General features: G+C 33.8%; 1 protein-coding gene across 2 annotated transcripts in view; it reads left to right on the top strand.

The window, feature by feature from the left end:
* The window catches only part of ZC2HC1A (zinc finger C2HC-type containing 1A), a 52729-nt gene that overhangs the window by 11112 nt on the left and 17989 nt on the right, over positions 1-23628 (top strand). For both annotated transcript variants that reach the window (XM_059166165.1, XM_059166164.1), the window contains exons 4-7: positions 5237-5378; positions 6898-7046; positions 14566-14665; positions 15310-15409. In XM_059166165.1, coding sequence (XP_059022148.1) covers positions 5237-5378; positions 6898-7046; positions 14566-14665; positions 15310-15409 — 491 coding nt within the window. The remainder of the gene's footprint in view (positions 1-5236; positions 5379-6897; positions 7047-14565; positions 14666-15309; positions 15410-23628) is intronic.

Raw genomic sequence — 23628 nt, 5'->3', positions numbered from 1 at the left:
TCTCCCAGTGCTACAGGAGAACATTTCCCTGTGGGGCAACTAATCTTACTAATAAAATTATTTGATAATAGAAAAGTTGAATGTTCATCTTTTTTTTCAGTCTATGTATAAGTGAAGGTGAAATTTGAATAGTGTACATAAACCATTATTTGATATTTTTCTTAGTATATCTGCTGGATATATGATTATATTGGCTTTAATTGGCTAAGAGGTAAACTGTTGAAATTTTTAGACAGTGTAATATACTGGGTGTGAAAATGAAAGCTGGCTCAAGAGTCATACTGCCTGGATTTAACCCTTGCTCTATTACTTACCATGCTGTGTTGGGAAGTTACTTTATCTGTGCATCTCTTTATCTGTAAAATGGTGATAGTAATGCTAGTATCTGTCTTGTAGGGTTCTTACTGAATTTATCCATAGTGATCTCTCAGTAAATATTAATTATCCTATTTTTTTTTTTAAGATTTTATTTATTTATTTGTCAGAGAGAGAGAGAGACAGAGAGAGTGAGCACAGGCAGACAGAGTGGCAGAGGGAGAAGCAGGCTTCCTACGGAACAAGAAGCCCGATGTGGGACTCGATCCCAGGACACTGGGATCCTGACCTGAGCCGAAGGCAGCCGCTTAATGAACTGAGCTACCTAGGCGTCCCAGTTATCCTATTTTTTAAAAAAATGATTTATTTATTTATGTATTTACTTATTAGAGAGAGAGTGTGTGCGAGAGTGAGTAGGGGCAGAGGGAGAGGGAGAGAAAAACCCAAACAGTCTCTGTGCTGAGTGTAGACCCTGAGGCAGGCAGTGGGGTGGGGGGTTGGAATTGCTCAATCCCACAACCCTGAGATCATGACCTGGGCTGAAATCAAGACTTGGACACTTAACCGACTAAGGGAGAAGGGTTCTAATAGTGAAAAAAATTAACCTTCAGATTAAAAATAAAGTAAAAACCATGGCTTTACATGAAGTAGTATAATTTCTTGGTACTTAAAAATGTGGTTTATAGAGCAATCATACCAGCACTATTTGAGAACTTGTTAGAAATGCAGAATCTCAGGTCCCACCCAGAAATACTGAGTTAAGAATCTGCATTTTAACAAAATCCTTGGGCAAGTCATAGGCGCCTTAAAGTTTGAAATGCTGTGTATTAGAAGATTTTTTTCAAGATTTTATTTATTTATTTGTTAGAGAGAGAGCATGAGTGGGGGGATGGGGCAAGCAGAGGGAGAAGCAGACTCCCCATTGAGCAAGGAGCCTGAAGAGGGACTTGATCCCAGGACCCTGGGATCATAACCTGAGCCAAAGCCAGATGCTTAACCGACTGAGGCACCCAGGTGTCCCAAACACTATTTTTATTTTTAGATTTTATTTATTTATTGGAGAGAAAGAGAGTGAAAAGATTTTATTTATTTATTGGAGAGAAAGAGAGTGAATGAGAGAGAGAGAGAGAGAGCACGCGCGCTTGCGCACTGCTGGGGAAGGAGCGGAGGGAGAGGGAAAAGCAGACTCCCCACTGAGTAGGGAGCCTTACACAGGGCTCCATCCCAGGACACTAGGGATCATGACCCCAGCCAAAGGCAGATGCTTAACCGACTGAGCCACCCAGGTGCTCCTTTGTTAGAAGATTTTAATATCATAGTGCAGTTCTGTCTTTATCTGTATCAAAGAAGTCCTATAAAATCACAAGCAGAGTGGAGGAAAGCAGATATAAATTCCATTTTGGGAATAACTAAAGGTAGGCGTAATCCACAGAGTACAAAATATATTAAGGGCTGCCCAAAGCTTCTGGTCTTCCAGAAGAACCTGCCCATAGAAGAAGTGTAGAAAGTGGCTAAAGGACCCATGGCCCGGAATGGGAACCTGTCACCTTAGAGATGAAGGGTCTCCTTGTCTTAAATGTGACTCCTTAACTGTGAGGGGTCTAAACAGGAAGTATAGACCCCTTTTTTGCTGCAGCCAAAGCAGGAATTGGGGTATCGGAACTTGGGTAGCCAGGAATTGGAATTAGCTTGGCTGAAATTGGACAAAAACCAGGAGCGAGGAAGTAGGGACATAAGGCACAGAGAGTTTAAGGGGGCCCAATGGCAGAAACTCTCAAAAAAATCACTAATGAAAAAAAAAATACACTTTCTGAACATAAGGAGCCTATCTAAAGGGCTAGGTCTTTTAGTTTGGTTTTGTTTTGTTAGTTTAAGTGATTAATATGGTTACTGAGGGAAGCATGGTTGGCAACAGGAGCCTTCCTGGACCCAAGTTGTTTTAGAGAAGCATGAGAGGTATGGCTGTGTGATCAGAGAGGCCTTATTTGCATCCATATCTGGTATAACGGAGAAGATAGCTGGCTTTCAGTTTGTGTACCTTGGAAGCAAACTGTGCACCTTTCCTCCCTAGAACCTCTTGTAAATAGCTGTAACAAGAAAACCTAATTCATTCAGTGATGAGTAATAAAAAGCATTAATTTAGCACTGACATAGGATGCTGTGAAAAGAAAGGTAGATGAGAGCTGCAAAACTTATCAGTAGGTGAGTTATACTTACAGAGTAGATGAATGTTGTGATCACACCTTTCACCATAAAAATTAACTTTAAAGAATCAGTCACATTCAATAACTGAGTTTGCTTGTATTTAGTTAAGATTTTGTATCTATATTTGTGAGAGAGGTATATTTGTAATTTTTCTTTTTATCAAATGTTTATTTGATAAACTTTTTATCAAATGTTATTGCTCTCAACAGACTAGTTAGAAAGTTGTTCTCAGGGTGCCTGGGTGGCTTAGGCAGTTAAGCACCTGCCTCCCGCTCAGGTCATAATCCTGGTGTGCTGGGATGGAGCCCTGCATCAGGCTCCCAGCTCAGCGGTGAGCCTGCTTCATCCTCTCCCTCTGCTGCTCTCTCTGCAGTGCTCTCTCTCTCAAATAAATAAATAAAATCCTTTAAAAAAAAGGTTGTTTTCTTGGTTTATGTTGAAAGAGTTTTTAAAAGATTGATGCTATTTCTTCCTTAAATGTCTACAAGAATTCAATTCTAAAGGCATCTGGGCCAATTTTCTTTAGGTTTTTAAATAATAGATTCACACACACACAAAAATAAATGTGAGACTGTTAGGATTTTGTTTCTTTTAGTATCTGTTTTGTGGTGTTTGTCAAGGATATTGTCCACTTAATGTTGTCAGATTTATTAGCACAAAGGTCCATTTTGGTGTCTTCTCTTTTCCTTATGTTTGTAAGATCTATATCATGTACTATTTTCCATCCCTTGGTATTGTGTGATTTCCTTTTTTCCCTTATTAGTCCTGCCTCATTAGTATTTTTTAAAAATCATCATTTGACTTTGCTGATTCAATGTATATTCTTGATTTAAAAAATAAAGACCTAATAAGGATAGTTGGGTATTTGAATAATGTGACAAAATAAATGTATGATAGCACAGGAGCCAGCATTATGCATAGTAGAAAGATGCTTAGAGATAGCCATTAAAGACAGGAACAAGATTAAGCTCCAAGCAATATAGTAATTGCTATAACTGATAGAGTTAGATATTAGATGCATAGGGATTAGAAAAGAGGAGGTAAATGCATCATTATTAGGAGATGATATACCTGGAAAACCCAAGAGAATCAGCTGCTAAAATATTACAAACAATAAGAGAAGCCTGTGAAATAATGAGATATAATGCTAATATACAGAAATTACTAGGTTTCATATTTCAACAAACCCTTGAAACATAAAAAAGTAGAAAAGACTCTATAAAAGAACAACACAAAATAAAAAATGTATAGGGATAAACCTTTTAAAGGTATAAGACTTTCACATAGACTACTTATAAAAACAAAGCACAAATACTTCTTCAAATGCAAATATTATATAATGTTTTTGGATAAGTAGATTCAACAAAATAAAGATATTAAGTTTCTTAAGTTGTTTATGAATGTAATGTTTAAGTTTTCCAGTTAAAATACAGTTTAAAAAATTAGACAAGCTGATTCTGAGGTTCATATGGAAAAATGTACATACAAGAATAATCCGAAAAGATTGCGAAAGCAGAATGAAGTAGGGTTATCCTATCAGATATGAAAATATTATTATAAAGTCTCAGTATTTAAAACACTGGTACTAACACAAGCATAGTCAGAACACTGGAACAGAAGAGAAAGTTCAGAAATAGGCCCAAATATAAAAGAGAATATGATAAAAGTGTTAATAGTTCAGTGGGGAGCAAAGTCAATAAAGGATGCTGAGACAGCTACATAGCCATGTTAAAACCAACAAATAAAGTTGAATCTATATGTCACAATATAACTCATGATAAATTCTGAATGAATAAAAGATTTAAAATTTTACAATGAAGTCATGAAAATTCTAGGAGGAAAACATGGGAAAATTCCACTTGTTCCAACTTTACACATTGAATAAATAGTGACTTGCTAATAGTGACTATAAATCTGGAGACCCATAAAAAAACAAGTAAATTAAACTATATTTTAAAAATTAATTCCTCATATCAGGAGATCCTTAGACAAGGTCATAAGACAGCCATATTGTAGGGGAGGGCTGAGGCTAATCTATAAAGAGTTAACTAAAAATTGCTAAAATTAAGACCAGTAATCAACAGGTAAGTTGACCAGGCATATAAACAGTACACAAAAAAGGCAATGCAATTATTCTTGATATAAAAAGATGCTCAACACACTTCTTATAAGAGAAAAGCCAGTTAAAACCCAACAGAGAAAACTATTCTTTACCTCTCCAGTCAGTTAAAAAAAACAGAAGTTTAACATACTCTGTTGGAGGAAATCTAGTAAAATAGGGAAATTACACTGTTAGTGGGAGCCTAAGTGGATGCAACACATACAGAAGTTAATTTAGCAGTGTTTATCACAATTATTATTGCATTTTTAAAATTGCATATAATAAAATTACATGAAGTTTCTTTTTAAAATCACAAATTTTAAGGAAAGTAATTTAAGGACCTCCTAATAAGAGAACATTTAAAACAATATAGCATTTCCTCAAGTTTTATTTCAATTAATTTTTTAAAAAGATTCTTTTTATTTATTTGAGATAGAGCACAAGCACGAGGGAGAGGGAAAGGGAGAAACAAGCTATCTGCTGAGCAGGGAGCCAGGACCTTGGGATCGTGACCTGAGCCAAAGGCTGATGCTTACCAACAGCCACCAAGGCACCCTATTTCAATTAATTATTTTAAAAATGTTTTGAAATGGGCTTTTCTTTATTTGTTTGTAGCCTGAACCACCAAAGAAACCATCTAATTGGAGAAGAAAACATGAAGAATTCATTGCCACCATAAGAGCAGCTAAAGGCCTTGATCAGGCACTTAAAGAGGGTGGAAAACTTCCTCCTCCTCCTCCACCTTCTTACGATCCTGGTATGTAGAATATTGTTGATGGAAATCTTCATATGGAGGGAAAATATTGATAGAATTATTAATTTTAAGTTGTTGATAAAATTAATTTATAATAATGGAACCTGATGAACCATAATCTTTTAAATTTTAATTATAAAATAATGATGCTAGTGCAGGCATTTAGGCTTATCAAGACACACTGATGTTGAACATAGAAATATTTTATCTTTTTATCTCAGTACTATTTAAACATGAAACGTTATAATGTCATATGAAAAATTATTGTAGTATATCCCAGGAAATATTTGAAGAAACTCACTGTCATTCGAAATGTAGTCGTTTGGTAAGATTCAGATTGTATGTTGCCTAGTTCTTTGGTATCTTCTCATCTGGGAAGAAAAGAAATCATTGTTTCCAAGAGGTATGTGTTCATGTGAGGAGACCACCATATAGCTTGATTTACCTAAATTATGCTTTAAATTCATGTGTTAATATAGTTTCTTCATTAGATGGATAAAAGTAGCTTATTTGTTACCAGAAGCAAGGCAAGATGCTGGAAACCCAATATGAGATACTGAGATACTGGAACATTCAAAATATCCACAATAGAATTTGACATAGACTAGTAGAATAGTTTAAAGAGGTAGTTATTTAAATGTATGAAGTTAGCTGCATTAAAATTGTGTTAGTATTCTTGATTGAGATTTATTTCTTAGTAAAGGGAAGTTCTTACCAAATAAGTCAGGGAGATGAAAAGCATAGCATATGGACTATAGTCAATAATATAATTACTTTGTATGGTGACAGATGGGTGGTGTGGATTGAATATCATAATAGAATTGGCAAATGACCATGTTGTACACCTGAAACTAATGTAACATTGTATGTCAGCTATACTTCAGTAATAAATTAAAAAAAAGTCATTTAGAAAATCTACATATGATCATTTTTAATATTTTATTGTAGTGGAGAGGTTGACAACCTATTTCTATAGAGGACCAGATAGTAAATATCTTAGTTAATGAAGTATATTTTTATTTCTTCTTTCATCTAAGAGAAAATACAGCTGTATAAAGCTGATTAAACTATTAATTAAAATATTTTAACAGATCAGCCCAAATTTTAAGATTTATTTTTAATATATTATGTTATTACTGCTTAACTTCATCTCTAGTATAAAATATGTAGATATGGTGAAAACATATGGTATATTATGAAGGCAAAGAAGAAATCCTGTTTGTCTTCTACGTATTCATTCTTTTGTACTAAGGATTTTTATCTTTTGGAGTTTTCTTTCCCCCCTCAAATTTGATCCTAGGCTGGCAGAAGATTAGAATTTATCATATACTAGTAAATTTCTTTCTTAAATGTCTTCACTGAGTTTAGTAGTCAGGTTGGGGGGTTTTAAGTAAATGACAAGTTTTGCTTATCAAATATAATACTTTGTCAGACATCTTGAATTACTCTTCGTTAAAATTTATAATTCTTTATGTTTCCCTTCAAGAATTACTTTATTAATCTGTTTCTTTTTTTGTTTTAGATTATATTCAGTGTCCATATTGCCAGAGGAGATTTAATGAAAATGCAGCTGATAGACATATTAATTTCTGTAAAGAACAGGCAGCACGTATTAGTAATAAAGGCAAGTTTTCTACTGATACCAAAGGAAAGGCGACTTCTCGGACACAGGTGAAATGCTCAATTATTTCTACAAATAAAGGAGAAAAATGACTCTTTCAGATTCACAGCTTTTTGCTTGTGCTTTACAGAACATTTAGCTACAGCTTTCTTACCTGCTTAAAGTTTAATATTACTGTTCAGGGACTGAGTAAGAAATTTGAATGTTTAATAGAGAACAAATAATTGAATGGCCTTGAGTTAATAGAGTCTTGAAAATAATGCAGGTTGAAAAGGTATTAGGAAAGGGTAAGACAACTAGTTAAAAAGTAAGTGAAGCAGATTCAGAGGAAATCAGAGGGTTTAGAAAGTGAAAAAGTGGCAATAAAAATCCACATTTGAAAATCATGTATATACTGAAAGTTTCCATGCTATTTGTGACCATACACCCAAGGGAATGAAATCTTGGGCTCTAGTCCAACTGTTAATTCTGAGCTTTAGGCAAGTAACATTTCATGTATGATAGACTTTATTTCTTCATCTGTAAAGTAGTCTATATGATCTTTGTGAAAAGCAAATGAGATGGAGAGCCATAAACCCTATATGGATTTTGTTATATGAAATTTTTACAGTACTGTTTTCTTTTCTTTTTTTATTTTTTTTTTCAAATTTTTAAAGATTTTATTTATTTATTTGACAGACAGAGACCACAAGTAGGCAGAGAGGCAGGCAGAGAGAGAGGAGGAAGCAGGCTCCCTGCTGAGCAGAGAGCCTGACATGGGGCTTGATCCCAGGACTCTGAGATCATGACCTGAGCTGAAGGAAGAAGTTTTACTCACTGAGCCACCCAGGCACCCCAGTACTGTTGTTTTTCATTAAGCATATTGTGACACAGAAACTTTGATAATGTCATACTCTTTTTTGAGATTTATTTATTTTATAAAAACGTTGATAATGTCATACTTTTTAAAAAAGATTATTTATTTTAGAGAGAAAAGAGAACATGAGTGGGAGGGGCAGAAGGAGAAGGAGAGAGACTCTTTTTTTTTTTTTTAATTTATTTGACAGAGAGAGAGATCACAAGTAGGCAGAGAGAGGCAGAGAGAGGAAGGGAAGCAGGCGCCCTGCCTAGCAGAGAGCCCGATGTGGGGCTCGATCCCAGGACCCTGGGATCATGACCTGAGCTGAAGGCAAAGGCTTTAACCTACTGAGCCACCCAGGTGCCCCCGAAAAGGAGAGAGACTCTTAAGCAGATTCCCTCCTGACTGAGGAATCCAACACAGGGCTCCCATTTCAGAACCTTGAGATCATGACCTGATCCAAAACCAAGAGTCAGACATTTAACTGACTGTTGCCACCCAGGTGCCCTGATAATGTAATACTTTTCAGCAAACTTCATTTTTCAGAAAACTTTCATTTACAGTTTTTTTAGTACTATAAAATCTAGCAGTCAATAAATAATCAAATCCATTTCACTTATTACTTATGAATCAAGTATTGGACTAAAAGACTTCATTACAACTGGAGCCTTCTTGAGAGGATCCATATTTAATTTTGGTTAATATTATTGGAAGTAGAACTCCCCTCTTATTTTTTACAACACTTTTATTCCGGTGTTTTCCTCATTATTTTCCTCAGTTATTTTAATGTAAATTATACATGTAGAAAAAAACAAACAAACAGGGGTGCCTGGGTGGCTCAGTCTTTCAGCATCTGCCTTCAGCTCAGTTCATGATACCAGGGTTCTGGAATTGAGCCCTGCAGCGGGCTCTCTGCTCGGCAGGAAGCCTGCTGCACCCTCTCCCACTCTTGCTGTGTTCCCTCTCTTGCTATGTCTCTCTCTAAATAAATTTCTAAATAAAATTAAACAAAAAAACAATATACATACATGCGTAACCACAAGAAGGTTAAGAAATAGAGTATTATTAATCTCACAAAACCTCTACTATACCATTTCTCTCCCAGAATTGTAATGTTCTCTCCCTCTTAGACCCTCACCCCATAAACTAGTCGCTATTCTGATTTTACATATAAATCAGTCTTTGCTTTTTTATATAGTCTTCAGACCACGATTGTCCTTTTATTTACTATGGCTTTATAAATCTTGACGTCATGATGGATTTGTAATTATTTTCTCCTCCAGTTTCTCTTCACTTGAAAATAGACAGTGGAAAATATTTTCTAATTTGTGATTGTGCCTTCATTTTTTTGTTATTATTGTCGGTTGTTTCTATTTTTGTATTTTTTGTTATTTGTTTTGTTTCATTTTTATTTTTTAACTGGAGATCTCCACCTGATCTTCCCCACCCTCCATAATCCATACCTTCATCCTTCCCAACTGACTTAGTTCCCTCCATGTTCTAAAATACACCTCTGATCCTGGTAAATTGGTCTCCTTCACATTCACATCTATAAAATGGGGTTAATATGTACCTACCTCAACAGTTATCAGTAGCATTCAGCGAAATAATGCCTATAGGTGTGATTTCTTCTTTCACTTATAGTTTGTTCAAATGTGAATCATTTACTTCCAGATATTTGGTGCTCCTCTAGATGTTTATTGCTGTAATTTATTTATTTATTTTTTTGCTTCATTCTCTTATAGTGTGAGAACATTCTTGGTAAGATTTCATTTTTGAGATTTGTTTTATTGCCTAGCATATGGTCTTTTATGGTGAATGTTCCTGCAGTCTTCTACTATGATTGTGACTTTTTTTCAAGATCATTAATTTCACCAGCTTTTCATTTAAGTATTTTTAATTTCTCTTATTAATTGTATTTATATTTATAATTTATTGTATCTTTCCTATCTATTGAACTTTATATCATATGGAGTGTGCCTTTTTGTCTATGGTAGCATTCTTTGTGTTGAAGTATGTGTCATCTGATAGTGTATTACTGTTTTGTTTGATCATGCTAATTTCCTTTCAGTTTTTTAACTTGAATTTTTGTTGTTGAAATGTGTTTCATCTGATAATGAATAACCATTTCAGCTTAATTATGATACATTTCTTTCTAATTCTTTCACTTAGATTTGTGTTTTTGCATCTCCTGTAGACAGCCTGTAATTAGTTCATCTTTTTTAAAATCCAGTCTGACAACCTCAAACTGTTGGTTGGAGTGTTTAGGCATTTACACTCAATATAATATTGTTATGTTTGTGGTTAATTCTGATGTGTTGCTATTTTCTATTTTTGTCTCTTTTTTTTATTCCTCTGATACTTTTTCCTTGCTTCTTTTGTCTTAATAAAAGATATTTTATTTGCTCTTGGTTTTCAGTCATCGGATTTTTTTAAATGGTTACTCTAGGAATAACACAATACATTTTTTAACTTACCCCATCTGTGGCTATTTCCACATACCTCTCACCGATCTTAGTGTTACTGTTATATATATGTATCTCTATAAACCCATCAGTATTCCTGTGTGTTGCTATATGTGTTATACCTACACCTTTAAAAGTCATCCGTTCTGGGGCACTTGGGTGGTGCAGTGGGTTAAGCCTCTGCCTTCAGCTCAGGTCATGATCTCAGGGTCCTGGATCAAGCCCCGCATCGGGCTCTCTGCTCAGCAGTGAGCCTGCTTCCTCCTCTTTCTGCCTACTTGTGATCTCTCTCTCTCTCTGTCAAATAAATAAATAAAATCTTAAAAAAAAAAAGTCATCCGTTCTTTTTTTTTTTTAAGATTTTATTTATTTATTTGACAGAGATTACAAGTAGGAAGAGAGTCAGACAGAGAGAGAGGAAGGGAAGCAGGCTCCCTGCTGAGCAGAGAGCCCGATGTGGGGCTTGATGCCAAGACTTTGGGATCATGACCTGAGCCAAAGGCAGAGGCTTTAACCCACTGAGCCACCCAGGCACCCCAAAAGTCATCTGTTTTTTAAAGAAATTAGAAAATAAATATATAATCATTTACATACATATGCACATTTATATGTTTATGCACATCCACGTTTACTTTTTTTTTCTTCTGCCTCTGTCTTCTCCTCACACACATTTTGCATTTTACTTTCATGTTATATACTCCCATATTACCATTTTCAGATATCTTCATTTCTTGTAAATCTCAGTCACCATATTTTGTCATTTGCCTTCAATCAGAAGAAGCTTTAGCCTTCTAAGAATACAGATCTGTTGGCAAGGAATTTTGTGCTTTTGGTTATCTGGAAAAAAAAAAAAAAAAACGGCCTGTATTTTGCCTTTATTTCTCTGTTGAGATTTTCTATGTGGTTATTTACTGTTATTATATTTTTCTTTAATTCTTGTGTGTGTATCCCTTTATCTTTTGAACATGTATATCCTAACTATTTTGACGGTCTTAACTGCTAAATCTAATATACCTGTGCCCATCTAGCTTATAGCGTTGGCTGTGTTTTGCCACGTATAGGTCATGTTTTTCTCTTTCTTTTTCCTTTTCTTTTCTTACCTCTCCCTTCCCCTTCCTTGCTCCTTTCCCTTTCTTACAGTTGAACCCAGAATACATACTTACCAGTTTTCCAGAACTGCTTTTGGATGGTTTCCAGTCTCTTAAAATCTTTTTTTTTTTTAAGATCCTTTTTTATTGTCTGTAAGAGAGTTAAGCAGCTATTTCACCCCCACCGAGTTTGTAGTCAGTTATTGCATTTTTTAATTTCTTGAAGTTGGCTGTTTTTCTAATTTCCTATTTTACCTTTTATAGTTTCTAATTCCCTATTAATATTTCCAGAGTTGTCTTTTATTTCTGTAACTATAGTAAGCATAATTGTTTTATCCTCTGTAGCTGATAATTGTAGTTACCACGTGATCTTTGTAGATATGTTCTTGTTTCTTTTCCGTCAATCATAGTTTCTTATATCATTATGTACATAATTACTGATCACTTGGTACTTGTTGGCCTCAAAAATTATTCATGAGAATTGTTCATGTGAAGACCCTTTTTGTTTCTTCCAGGTTATCTAAGAGTACCACCAATCTGGAGGCACTTTAAATTTTGGCTTACTTTGCCTGGCCACCTAGTAATGTAGATTTATATAGCAAATCCATGTGATGGCCAGTCTGTTGTTATAATCTTAACTGTTGTTGGCCTAATGGTTTATTTTTTTCTTCTTATCTGACATTCATAGCGTATAAAATGTTTTTTTTATACTTTCCAGAGCATTTTTACTTTTTAGTTGAAAGGTCAGTCCAAATAGTGCCTTTTTACTATTTTATTGAAAATGAATGCCCTCCTTGTTCTTTTAGCTTTTTCTAATTTCAAGATCAAGTCTTTATAAACAAAAATATTTGACTAAGAAAATTTATTAGATTTGTGATCTGTATAAAAGCACATGAAATAATAAACATCTAAAAAAATACATATTTAATGAAAGAAATATGGATTGAATATAACTGTATAAAAGTATAGTGGTTTTGTTTTTCTAATCACTAAAATGGATTTAATTTATATAAAATTGTTGATTACTGAAGTCATCCTGAAAGCCTAAAGGTTTGACCTCTGCATATGTAATATACTATACCAGCACCCTTTGTTTATACTAATCATTTTTCTCTTTTTTTGGTAGTTTTAGCACAGTATGAGTGGCTCACCTATCCTATTTCTTAATTCAGTTAAGCCTATTTTTAGTAGGCATTCCTGTGATATTTTAAGGGGTCTTCGGCAGGGCTTGTTTTCCATATTATTCTTAGTTTTAAAATCTTTCCTAATATCTTCATTGGTATTTTAGTGGGAGACACTGGTATTAACTGATGTTAATTAAATTTAAATTAATTAAATTTAAAGATTTATTCCTTTTAGAGAGAGAGAGAGAGCTCACAGATGTGTGAGTGGGGAAGGGGCAGAGGGAGAAAATCCCTAAGCATACTCTCTGCTCAGCCTGGAGCCCGACCCTGGTGATCTCACATTCCCAAGTTCATGACCTGAGCTAAAACCAAGAGTCTGAGTCACTCAACTGATTCAGCGGCCCCCAGATGCCCTCTTTTCCCCCTTTTAAAAAATTTATTTGTTTTTATTTTATTTAAAATTAATTAGTTAACATATAGTGTGTTATTAGTTTCAGTAGTAGAGTTCAGTGATTTATCAGTTGCCAGTTGCCTTTTTAAACCAGAAACACCCCTTAGGTTTTCAAGGAAACAGTGACTTAATATGGCTTATCTCCAAAGGATCCCAGTCATGTGTCCATTTGACAGATATTGAAGGTTGCCAAGTGCTTAAGAAATTTCCGCTTCTGGTGCAATAGTGCCAAATGTGCATGGGATGTGTGTGTGTGTGTGTGTGTGTGTGTGAGAGAGAGAGAGAGAGAGAGAGAGAAGCTTTTTTATCAAGATTTATTTTCCTTATAAGGGCACATACTAAATTTTGAAGGTTGTAATATTTGACTTTAAAATTTGTGTTTAGCTAGCAGTTTTTAGTTGTAGTGCATCTAAAATTTTATACTGATTATTGGTTATAAAATATGATTTGATTTTTGAATATTGTGTTTAAAACCAGCTTTTCACATAAAGTCCTAAGGAGTCTAACTGTGGTATTGGGCTAAATCTCATGTACAGTCATCACTTTCTAGTTGAAGCATAGGGCAAGAACTAAAGTGGCATGAGTCTTAATTTCTTTTCTGTTTGTTAGTTGGGGTATACCTTTGGGCAAATTCAGTTTTTTATATTGGAGCAGGTGACCAATAAGACACTTTAATACTCAGTAACAGCAAAATTTGACTCAGGTAAGAGATAGTAAAATAAAATTGATAATGCTGTCTTTCTAGAAAGTAGAGAAAAAAAATAGCCTATCTTTCCTCAACGCATGTTCTATTCATTTAATATGATCTGGTGAGAACAGTGAAGCCAGAATTCTTTCCCTTCATGTTCCGGAGATCCATAAGGCAACCCTTGTAAAACTTGCAAACTTATTTGTAATCTTATGAATTATTGTCAGTAGGAAATATGACTGAATTATATAAATGAAACATAAAACCATACCCAGGAACATGTAAAAATTTGGACCTTTAAAGCTGCATTGCTAAGTGATCATCATTGGGTGTTTGTAAGTTTTTCTATTAATATTTGTTTGGCATTTAAAATCTTAACATTGAAGAAATTTTTTCCATTTGACTTTTTTTTTTTTCTATGGACTGGGCAAAGCTGCTCTTAGTTTATTTTAGCAATGGAATATCTGAGTCAAACTTTCAGTACACTAGTTTTGAGATGGAGCATATTTTGGGAAACCTCTCTCTGAGGTGATATATTTTAATCTATCCTTTCTCAATTTCTGTAATTCAGTAGCTAATAAGGAAAATTGCTCATTTAAGAGTATGTGAGCTTTTGGGGCGCCTGGGTGGCTCAGTGGGTTAAGCCGCTGCCTTCGGCTCAGGTCATGATCTCAGGGTCCTGGGATCGAGTCCCGCATCGGGCTCTCTGCTCAGCGGGGAGCTTGCTTCCTCCTCTCTCTCTGCCTGCCTCTCTGCCTACTTGTGATCTCTCTCTGTCAAATAAATAAATAAAATCTTTAAAAAAAAAAAAAAAAAAGCTTTAAAAAAAAAATAGTATGTGAGCTTTTGAAATGCAGTTTACAACCTGTATTCAAAAAGTAATGTTGATAAAATATTTTATTTTCATTATTTTAGTATAAGCCGCCTGCACTTAAAAAGTCAAATTCTCCTGGAACTGTACCATCAGGATCTTCACGGTTACCACAACCAAGTGGCACTAGCAAAACTGTTGTAGGTAATGAGCTCCATTAATAACGTGGGTTTTTTTTATTGTTATTATTGTTGTTTTTTGTTTGTTTGTAGAGACAGAAATGAAGATAGTGTTCTGCTTGGGATTATTAAAATAGATTTATAATTGGAAAGAGATGTGGAGGATATGTAATTCTTTCTGGGTAAAAATAAAGTAACTTTCAAAAACTTTCTACTTAGGATATTTTATAGCCTTTTTTTCCCACCTTAAATGTCTATTCTTGATGTTGTTACTGATACATCACCTATTCAGAGTGTTGACCAAGTTCTTTTCTTGATTTCTTTGACCGCAGTATTTCCCCTTCATTTCTATATATACTGCTCTGAACTTGACAATTGTCCTAATAGACACATGATTAATGACTTGAAGGAGATATTGACTAACTAATGTATACCTTTATTTATATGTAAATTATGATAAATAAATATAAAAATTAGAAATGAAGGGTGCTATATGTTCTCTGGAAATTTAATTTTTAAAAAACCTTTTCTTAGTTCATAACTTGTTTGGATCTATTGCTGCAAAGATTTATTGCCACTAAAGCATTGTTTTCCTTGTCAGGTGCTCTGTGTTATGTGATTTTTCCTTTTCAGAATGTCATTAAAACCAATAACCTTTTTTATTATAAGGTGTGCCTTCAGGTAAAGTGTCTTCAGTTAACAGCTCTTTGGGAAACAAACTTCAGACCTTATCTCCTTCCCATAAAGGGATAGCAGCCCCTCATGTAGGGTAAGTCTATTTGAATTTAATTGATTAGTGATACACACACACACACACACATATACACACTCCATACGCAAATGATACTAAGGTTTTATTTTATTTAGGTAATTGACTTTTATTAACCTTGATTTTCTTTCAAAAATTCATTTCCCTTTTAACATATTGCTGGTCAGGGGCACATACAGTACTGTTGAAGTTCTATTAGGATAACCATTTTGGAAAAAATCTGGTGGCATGTATCCAGAGCTCAAAAAACATTCGTACTTTTTGAATAATTTTACTTCTGGAAATCTAGTCTAAGGAAATCATTTGAAATACAGAAGATTTTTGTGTAACCATTACTTATGAAACATTATGTATCAGGCACTGTGTTAGACATTTTTTCATATATTTTTTATTAAAACTACCCTACCACCATAGGATGAGGGTCAGAGAAGCAAAAACAATTTGCCCAAAACCATACAGCTATTAAGAGTTAGAAGCAGGTTACAAATTGGAGTCTCTTTGGCTCAAAACATTGGTTTTTTTCATATGGTTTGATTACAATGTTAAAAAAAATAAAACCACCTAAATTTCTACCTTTGTTTGAATAGCAAATTATAACAATCTATACAGGGATACCATGCAACTATAAAACATATAATTCTACTATAACAAGGTAAGAATGTAGGATACAAACTCCTATGTATACTGAGATAGAAACTATAAAAATGTGTGTAGACAAAAAAGACAAAATATGCTGAAATATTAACAGTGGATGATTATTTTCCACTTATTTAATACTTTTAATATACTTTTTATCTTTCTACAGTTTTATATATGTGACTTTTAAGAAAGTAGCATTATTAAGCTTTCCACAGTTATTTTAATGTGGGAAAAATGGTTGGTAACACTTGAGATTTTAGAAATCCTCTTATCTCAGTAGAAACTCCCTTTCTCTTCCATTTTGGTAAATGAGAAAATTTAAGGGTTACCATGTGATCTTTAGACTGAAGGCTTAGTATATACTTCACAGATACTGTTAAAGTTGGTTTAGGAAATACAATGCTCATTATTTTCAGATATGGGTTATCACTTTTTTTTAGTGTAGGAAATGTGTATAGGGTTATTTATCAAGTGAGAGCAACTGTCTTTTGTTTCCTAATTTGGACTACACAGAAAGTACAAAATCTAAAAGGAGTTTAATATAATTATCATTGCAGAAAAAGGAAAAAATCAACTAATAAGATTCAATTAGTTTAAATGTTTTTCTTTTTGTTGTGCTTCAAAAAGAAAACATAGGCTATCCTTAGGAAAGAGACAGGTTAGCAGTAGAACAGGTGGCTGAAAAGTAAAATGTTCTCATCTTTCAGTGGTAAAAAAAAAAAACTGATTTTGTTTTATTTTTTAGTTTCTCTACTGAGTTAACTAATCATTTTTAGTTAAGGTGTAGATGGCAATATGTATTTTAACTTTTACAAATCCTTTTTACCATATCACAGAATTGCCTTCCATGTTGTGTTGTAGTTTGATTTATGAATTATGAATTAAAAGCTGATATTTTTTAGTGCCTTTCCCCTCATACTGGTAATTTTGTCAGATGGCCATATTAAGTTGTACTCACACTCTCCCTTATATTCTTAATAGGGCTTGTTAAGCTGGCTGGTATAATGAAAAGTAGCACTAACTTTGGATTAGAAATCTAGGCTTCAAGATCCTGCTTTGCCAATGAATACCTATATGACTTTGTGCATATCTCTTTTGTCTCACTCACAACATTCTCTGACTTTGGTTAGATGTTGGCAGCATCATGACCTAACATAATTTGAGCAACATTTATATAATCCCTAGGAGAAAATTTGTCTTTACTAAAAAGCAAAGACTTTGAGCACAGTAATTTTATAAATTATGCACTGCTTACAATGCCATAAAGATTTTAAATTTCTTGTGGTCTCACATTGTATTAAACTGTCAAACATATCTCTGTAGATTCCCAATTGTACATTTTATATATAGTCCTTATATGTTAGAAGAATGTTTCTAACTGCTATGAAGAGGCTTGGTGTTTGCTTATGGCCTATATATTACCATATTATCTGGAACATTACTATATTACTATATTAAATAGAACCGTTCATAGCTATCTATTTAGTGTCAGAGTTCATTTTTTTCTTTTCCTTTTAAGAATTATTGAGTGTATTGACTTGGTATTTATTATGTTGTTTTTTTCCCTCGCTAGATTGTAAGCTCTGGTAGCAAAGCTCTGTGTGTCTGCCTTGCTTACAGATATAACTATAAAATGTAGTATAATGTCTGGCATATAGACACACAATAAATTTTTGGTGAATAAATGAGACAAACAATGAATTAACAAATTAAATCCTTCATTTGTCAACCTGTTGGCACATCAAAGAACCATGGTCCTGGTACTGGTGGGATAATTGAGAATTCTATGGCAATCATTATTTCTATGACTACAGATCCTTCAGGACTGAGTAAAGGTGGAATTAAGACATCTGGTTAGCTGTAGAAAGAAATGAAGATCCTTCTGAGATTAGTGAAATAGAGCCATTTCAGTAACTCGTGATTGTTTAAAGCCTTGTGTATATAATTTTTATTGTGGCCAGCTTTACTCATGCATACCAGTGATCTGTAATATTTAGCATATATTGAAATCACCCTGCAGAAAAATTTATCTTGGAAAAATTCTTGTTTGTTAGTTAACTTCTAGATAACCTGTGGGTCAACCACTTTTATCACATTTTTTTAAAAGCAAAAAATTCCCTCAATGGAAAAATGTTCTCTTATTGTAAAAGATGACTATCTTTAATCCTAGGGAATTTGAGAAGTATGGTGAAACACAAAGATTTTAAATAAACATTACCATATTTGAATTGTGTCAGCGAATTTATACAGTCATACCTTGAGATTTGTGTTTTCTTAGTGGTTAATTACCAACCAAAATGGACATTTTAGCTGATAATTTTCAGTAGTTAAAATATCAAATATCAAAGATTTACTTCTGTTCAGTTGCTATGAAAAACAAAAAAAAAAAAGCGGGTTTTTTGTTGTCTTTCCCCAAACAGACATGAAAAAGTAGAGCAACAGAATGCATTCAAGAAGCATTTCTTAATAAATTGAATTTGATTTCTCATATTTTAATTATATTGACAACAGTAAGAAACAAATATCTGGTTTTTAAGTACATTTTTGTATAAGTAGAAACAGGCTTTTCTCATAAGCCAGTCTTTTGATTTTGTGTGAATTGAATTTGTGTGGAACATTGTTTAGATTTTTATAATCTTCTCTATCATTTATTATTGATCTAGAAATGCCTAAAACAACCTAGAATTGTAGTGTGGCTTCTTATATGGATACCAGTGATTAAGGTTATTGGCTTTGCCATATGTATAAGATTTGATAAGTTTAGGATCAAAAGTGTGACACATTTCAAAACTTTAAATGCCCCAGAACATCATAACTATGTGTGTCTGTGAAGATACAAAATGCAAAATGGTAGATTTTTTTTTCAATATTCTTTCAGAAGTCATCTTTTTATTATATCAGGGTTGTCACAGTCTTGTAAGACTGAGTGGTTTGCATGCTTCTGAGTAATTCACTCTTATGGTATCAACAATAAACAAGGACCTTCCCAAGGTCAGTGTTTATTTCAAAGTAAAACCTATTCCTGTAGGTTGATTTCATTGCCAAGTATTTCTTAAAATGTGAATTCATTCTCAGCTATAAATATTATGAAAGCTTGCTAAAGTATTATTTCTTTTTAGATACACTATTATATTGGGGCAGTTATACTCAACTACATATAGTCATTTTATATTAAAAAGTCTTGGTCAAAATTACAGTTCATCATCTATAAAATATATTAGTTTGACAGTAATATATATTTGTCTGGGATTACAAGATAACGTTATTATCTATCAAGTTCTTTAATATATGGAAAACCTTTATTTTTAATTTTTTTAAAAGATTTTATTTATTTATTTGACAGACAGAGATCACAAGTAGGCAGAGAGGCAAACAGAGGCGGTGGGGGGACACGGGCTCCCTGCTGAGCAGAGAGCCGATGCAGGGCTTGATCCCAGGACTCTGGGATCATGACCTGAGTCGAAGGCAGTGGCTTTAACCCACTGAGCCACCCAGGTGCCCCTATGGAAAACCTTTAAAAATCACTGATATATTTTCAAAATCTTAAAGTACTGGCATCCTCTCATATATGGAATTTTATATTCTAGAGCAGTTGATCTTTTTGAACTATGACCTGAGAGCCAAAACTTGCCCAAGAACTGGTTTATTGGAATATGGCCACACCCAATTATTTATGTATTGTCTGTGATTGCTTTCATGCTACAGTGGCACAGATGAGTATTTGACAGAGATAGCATAGCCATTAAAGCTTAAAATATTTACTGTCTGACCCTTCACAAGAAAAGTTGGCATTCTCTATTTTAGAATAAGTAAATTATCATAGGAATTGGACATTTATAATTTGAAGTTATGGATTTTAAGGATTATTTAACAGTAGATATATATGTATATATATATGTATTTAAGTCATGTGAAGTATCTGGGAACTTTGTAGGTTAGTGGTCCATGGAACCAAAGGATTTTTTTTTTTTTTAAAGATTTTATTTCTGGGGTGCTCTGAGCCTGCATGGCTCAGAGGTAACGTTAAGCCTCTGCCTTCAGCTCAGGTCATGGTCCCAGGGTCCTGGGATTGAGCCCCACAACGGGCTCTCTGCTCAGTAAGGAGCCTGCTTCTCCTTCTCTCTGCCTGCTACTCTGCCTATTTGTGATCTATCTCTCTGTAAAATAAAGAAATAAAATCTTTTTTAAGATTTTATTTCTTCATTTGACAGACGAAGATCACAAGCAGGCAGAGAGGCAGGCAGAGAGAGGGGGGAAACAGGCTCCCTGTTTAGCAGAGAGTCCGATGTGGGGCTCAATCCCAGGACCCTGAGTTCCTGACCTGAGCTGAAGACAGAGGCCTAACCCACTGAGCCACCCAGGCACCCCACCAAAGGATTTTTAAACTTTTTTTTATCCAACGCATTTCTGTGCTTGCATTAAAAGAATAGCAAGAAGTTAAAAATATACTTTGATGTTGACTCTAACCAAATCTAGGTACCAATTTAAGGACATATCTTTGAATTTCATATGGGATTGAAATCATATTATGTATATCGAATTGCTTAGTCTGCACCAGATGTGTGCTATGTGGGTGTGCTTAGTTGACTTCACAATACCCTCTTATGTTTTCCTTAGCAGTGGCAAGACTGCATCTACTGCTGAATGGATTTATTTATTTCAGCCTAATTTCTTTCAGCCCTTGGGTATATAATCAACATTACCAAATTGAAACTTTTAAAAGAAAAATAGCATAGAAACACGCTAAAAACATTGGTATCGATAGTTCCATTGTGGATTACTGCCACGTTGAAATTATGTTCTTCAAACTTTGTGAATAATTTAAAAATACATAACAAAGTAGGCTTTTTGTTGTCTTTGCCCAAATTTATTAATTCTCAAAGTAACTCCAGATGTATAAATTCAGTGTTAACATCAGTAAAGGTAATTTTTTTTCCTAATCTGAAACACCCAGTACACCTGAGGTCTGAACACAACATGAAATAGACACAGGTTTCCTGGTTCTTATACTCATTTTATTTCTTTCCTTAAGTCAGTTATTGATGATTTGCAAGACTAAGAAAGGCAAAGAAACTTCAACCAAGGATCAATCTGTTGAAGCCTTCGAACACCTTTTTAAAACACCTTTTTAAAAGTTTACTACTTTTGCAAAGATTTTAATTTCTTCCCAAATAGCCCTTTGTCTTGTTGCTGCTTTGACTTAACTTTAGTCCTATTGGAGATTGAGGAACCAAAATGAAGGGATTTGTTAGAAAAGGAGATGTGAGCAAGGAAGTGTTCATGCTCACTAAAATAAATATGAAGATGGTACTGAGAAATGGTTTGTCATATCTTAAGATGAGGGTTAGTTTAGGGAAAGATTTAAATACTTTCATGAACTAATAACTTTTAAATTTATATAATTACCCCAATGCAGATTATTATTGCATGGCAAAAAATATATATATGTAATCAAGGTTAATATATAAAAATATATTCAAATATATAAAATTTATATATAGATTTGCACAAGAATTATGTGTAGCTTATGAAATAAATACACCATATAAATTTTTACATAGTAAAAATATAATCTTGATTTTATTATTGAGACTTATGAATTTTGTTTTTGTTTGGTTATACCTTGATAACAACATAGAATAACAGTAACAAACTATAGAAGAATGTAAGTGATTTGAACTTAAGAATAATATTTACTGACATTTAGCCTACGTAACATTTGAATTGTGTGTGTGTATATGTATATATAAATCACATATACATATACATAAGTAGATCATCTGAGTTGAATTTATAACACAGCAAATGGACAAGCACCACCATCTGTAAAGTATTAATAACAACTTTCATAATAAAATACCTGCTATGTATAGGATACCAAAAGAATATAAATATTAATAAAGTGTGTTCCTCTGTAGAGCCCTTTATAATCTAGAACAATGAACAGCTTCTTTTAGACACTAAATGCCAAAATGCATTTACCACAGTGTCCCCAGAGTGTAGCATAGTGCCTGATACATAGTAGGTGCTCATGATTTGTAGGGTTAACGAGTAAGTGGAAGAGTGCATTGGAGCAAACAAGCATCCCTTAAAAAGAGTATCCTTTTTAAGTTAACAAGCAGTAATGTGTTATTCAGTAGTTGTTTAAGATAGTTCTCCTACCTTCCTAATTTAATTTTCACTGCTCCCTACAATGAGTGAATATTGGTTGGTAATATTACATAGGATTCAGTTATTTGGTTTATGTAAAACAATGACATCTCTACAAACCTGCAGTTATTCCTATTTTCCTCCAGGTGGAGCTCCTTTATACTTTTGGTTAAAAAAAAGAGAACTTCAGATGGCTAGCAGGTCCACTTAACATTTCTACATGTGATTTTTCAGATTGCCAACCCTGTTTTTTCATACATCATGCTTTATATTCTCTGTACAAATTTCATAATCATTCTTTGTTATAAAATCAGATAGAGTTAAAGATATAAATATTTATTTGATTGCTTTATACTTGGAATTTTAAATGCAAGAAAAATTATAAAATAATCAGAAAAAGGAGAAAAGTACTATGAAATCAGGGAAGGAGAAAAATTAGATTATTTGTGAACTCAAGGAATATCAGCTCAGACTTACTTATCAGGATAGTAATTTCTAGTTCACTTCTATCTAGGTTCACAAATTTTATTTGAAACAATTTTTGTCCTTCTTAAATTTCTTTATTGCTTCCAATGCCCTGCTGTGTATAAATGTGGCGTTTGTTTGGGTGTTCATCACAACTGGCAGGGTGGCCAGGAGCGGCAGAATTGTCATATCTAATAGCGGACATTGTATGACATCCAAGGATTCTTTTTGACAGTCCTTAGCCTGGCAGTCCAGTAATTAAGAGCGTGGGGGGTAGATTTCTGATGAACCAGAATAATGTTTAAAAAAAATTTTTTTTTTAATATAAAGAAACAAACAGCAGTCTCCTTATGGGTACACCTTTATATATTTTAATAGTAAGATGGACAAGTTAGGCCCTCCACTTCGAACTGGAAGACATGTGCAAAGGTTGTATGACAGTGATACAAAATCAGACAGTGCCATCAAAAGACATGAGTTATTACCCATTTACAAGTAAGTATTTGTAACTCAGTTTGGTTAACCTTTTTCAGATATTTCCTTAAAGCCTTTGTATAATTGAATACTATAAACTTATACATTCCTATATTTTAAAAAATCTTATTTTAATCATTTTTAAGCCAAGAAGTGCTAAATAATCTTATAGGATTTAAAACACTATGTGTCAGATGAACATTTCTGTTGTTCTAAATAAAGCTGTTTTTAGCATACATTTATTTCTATTAAATTTTAACTTTTAGAGGGGTTGAAATATTAGTCACCTTCAATGATTGTTATCTTTATGAAGCTTTCTTTCAAGAGTATATATATATTTTTAAAGATTTATTTATTTGAGAGAGAGCACAGGGCACAGGGCACGAGGGGCAGAGGAAGAGGAAAAAAGACTCCCAAGCAGACCCCACCCTTGCATGAAGCCTGATGCAGGTCTTAATTCCATGAACCCAAGATCACCACCTACACTGGAA

The sequence above is a fragment of the Mustela lutreola genome, chromosome 3 (assembly GCF_030435805.1).
Source record: "Mustela lutreola isolate mMusLut2 chromosome 3, mMusLut2.pri, whole genome shotgun sequence".
Lineage (NCBI taxonomy): Eukaryota > Metazoa > Chordata > Mammalia > Carnivora > Mustelidae > Mustela > Mustela lutreola.
Note: the sequence above shows the minus strand (reverse complement) of the source record. Positions and strands in the feature narration are given on the sequence as shown.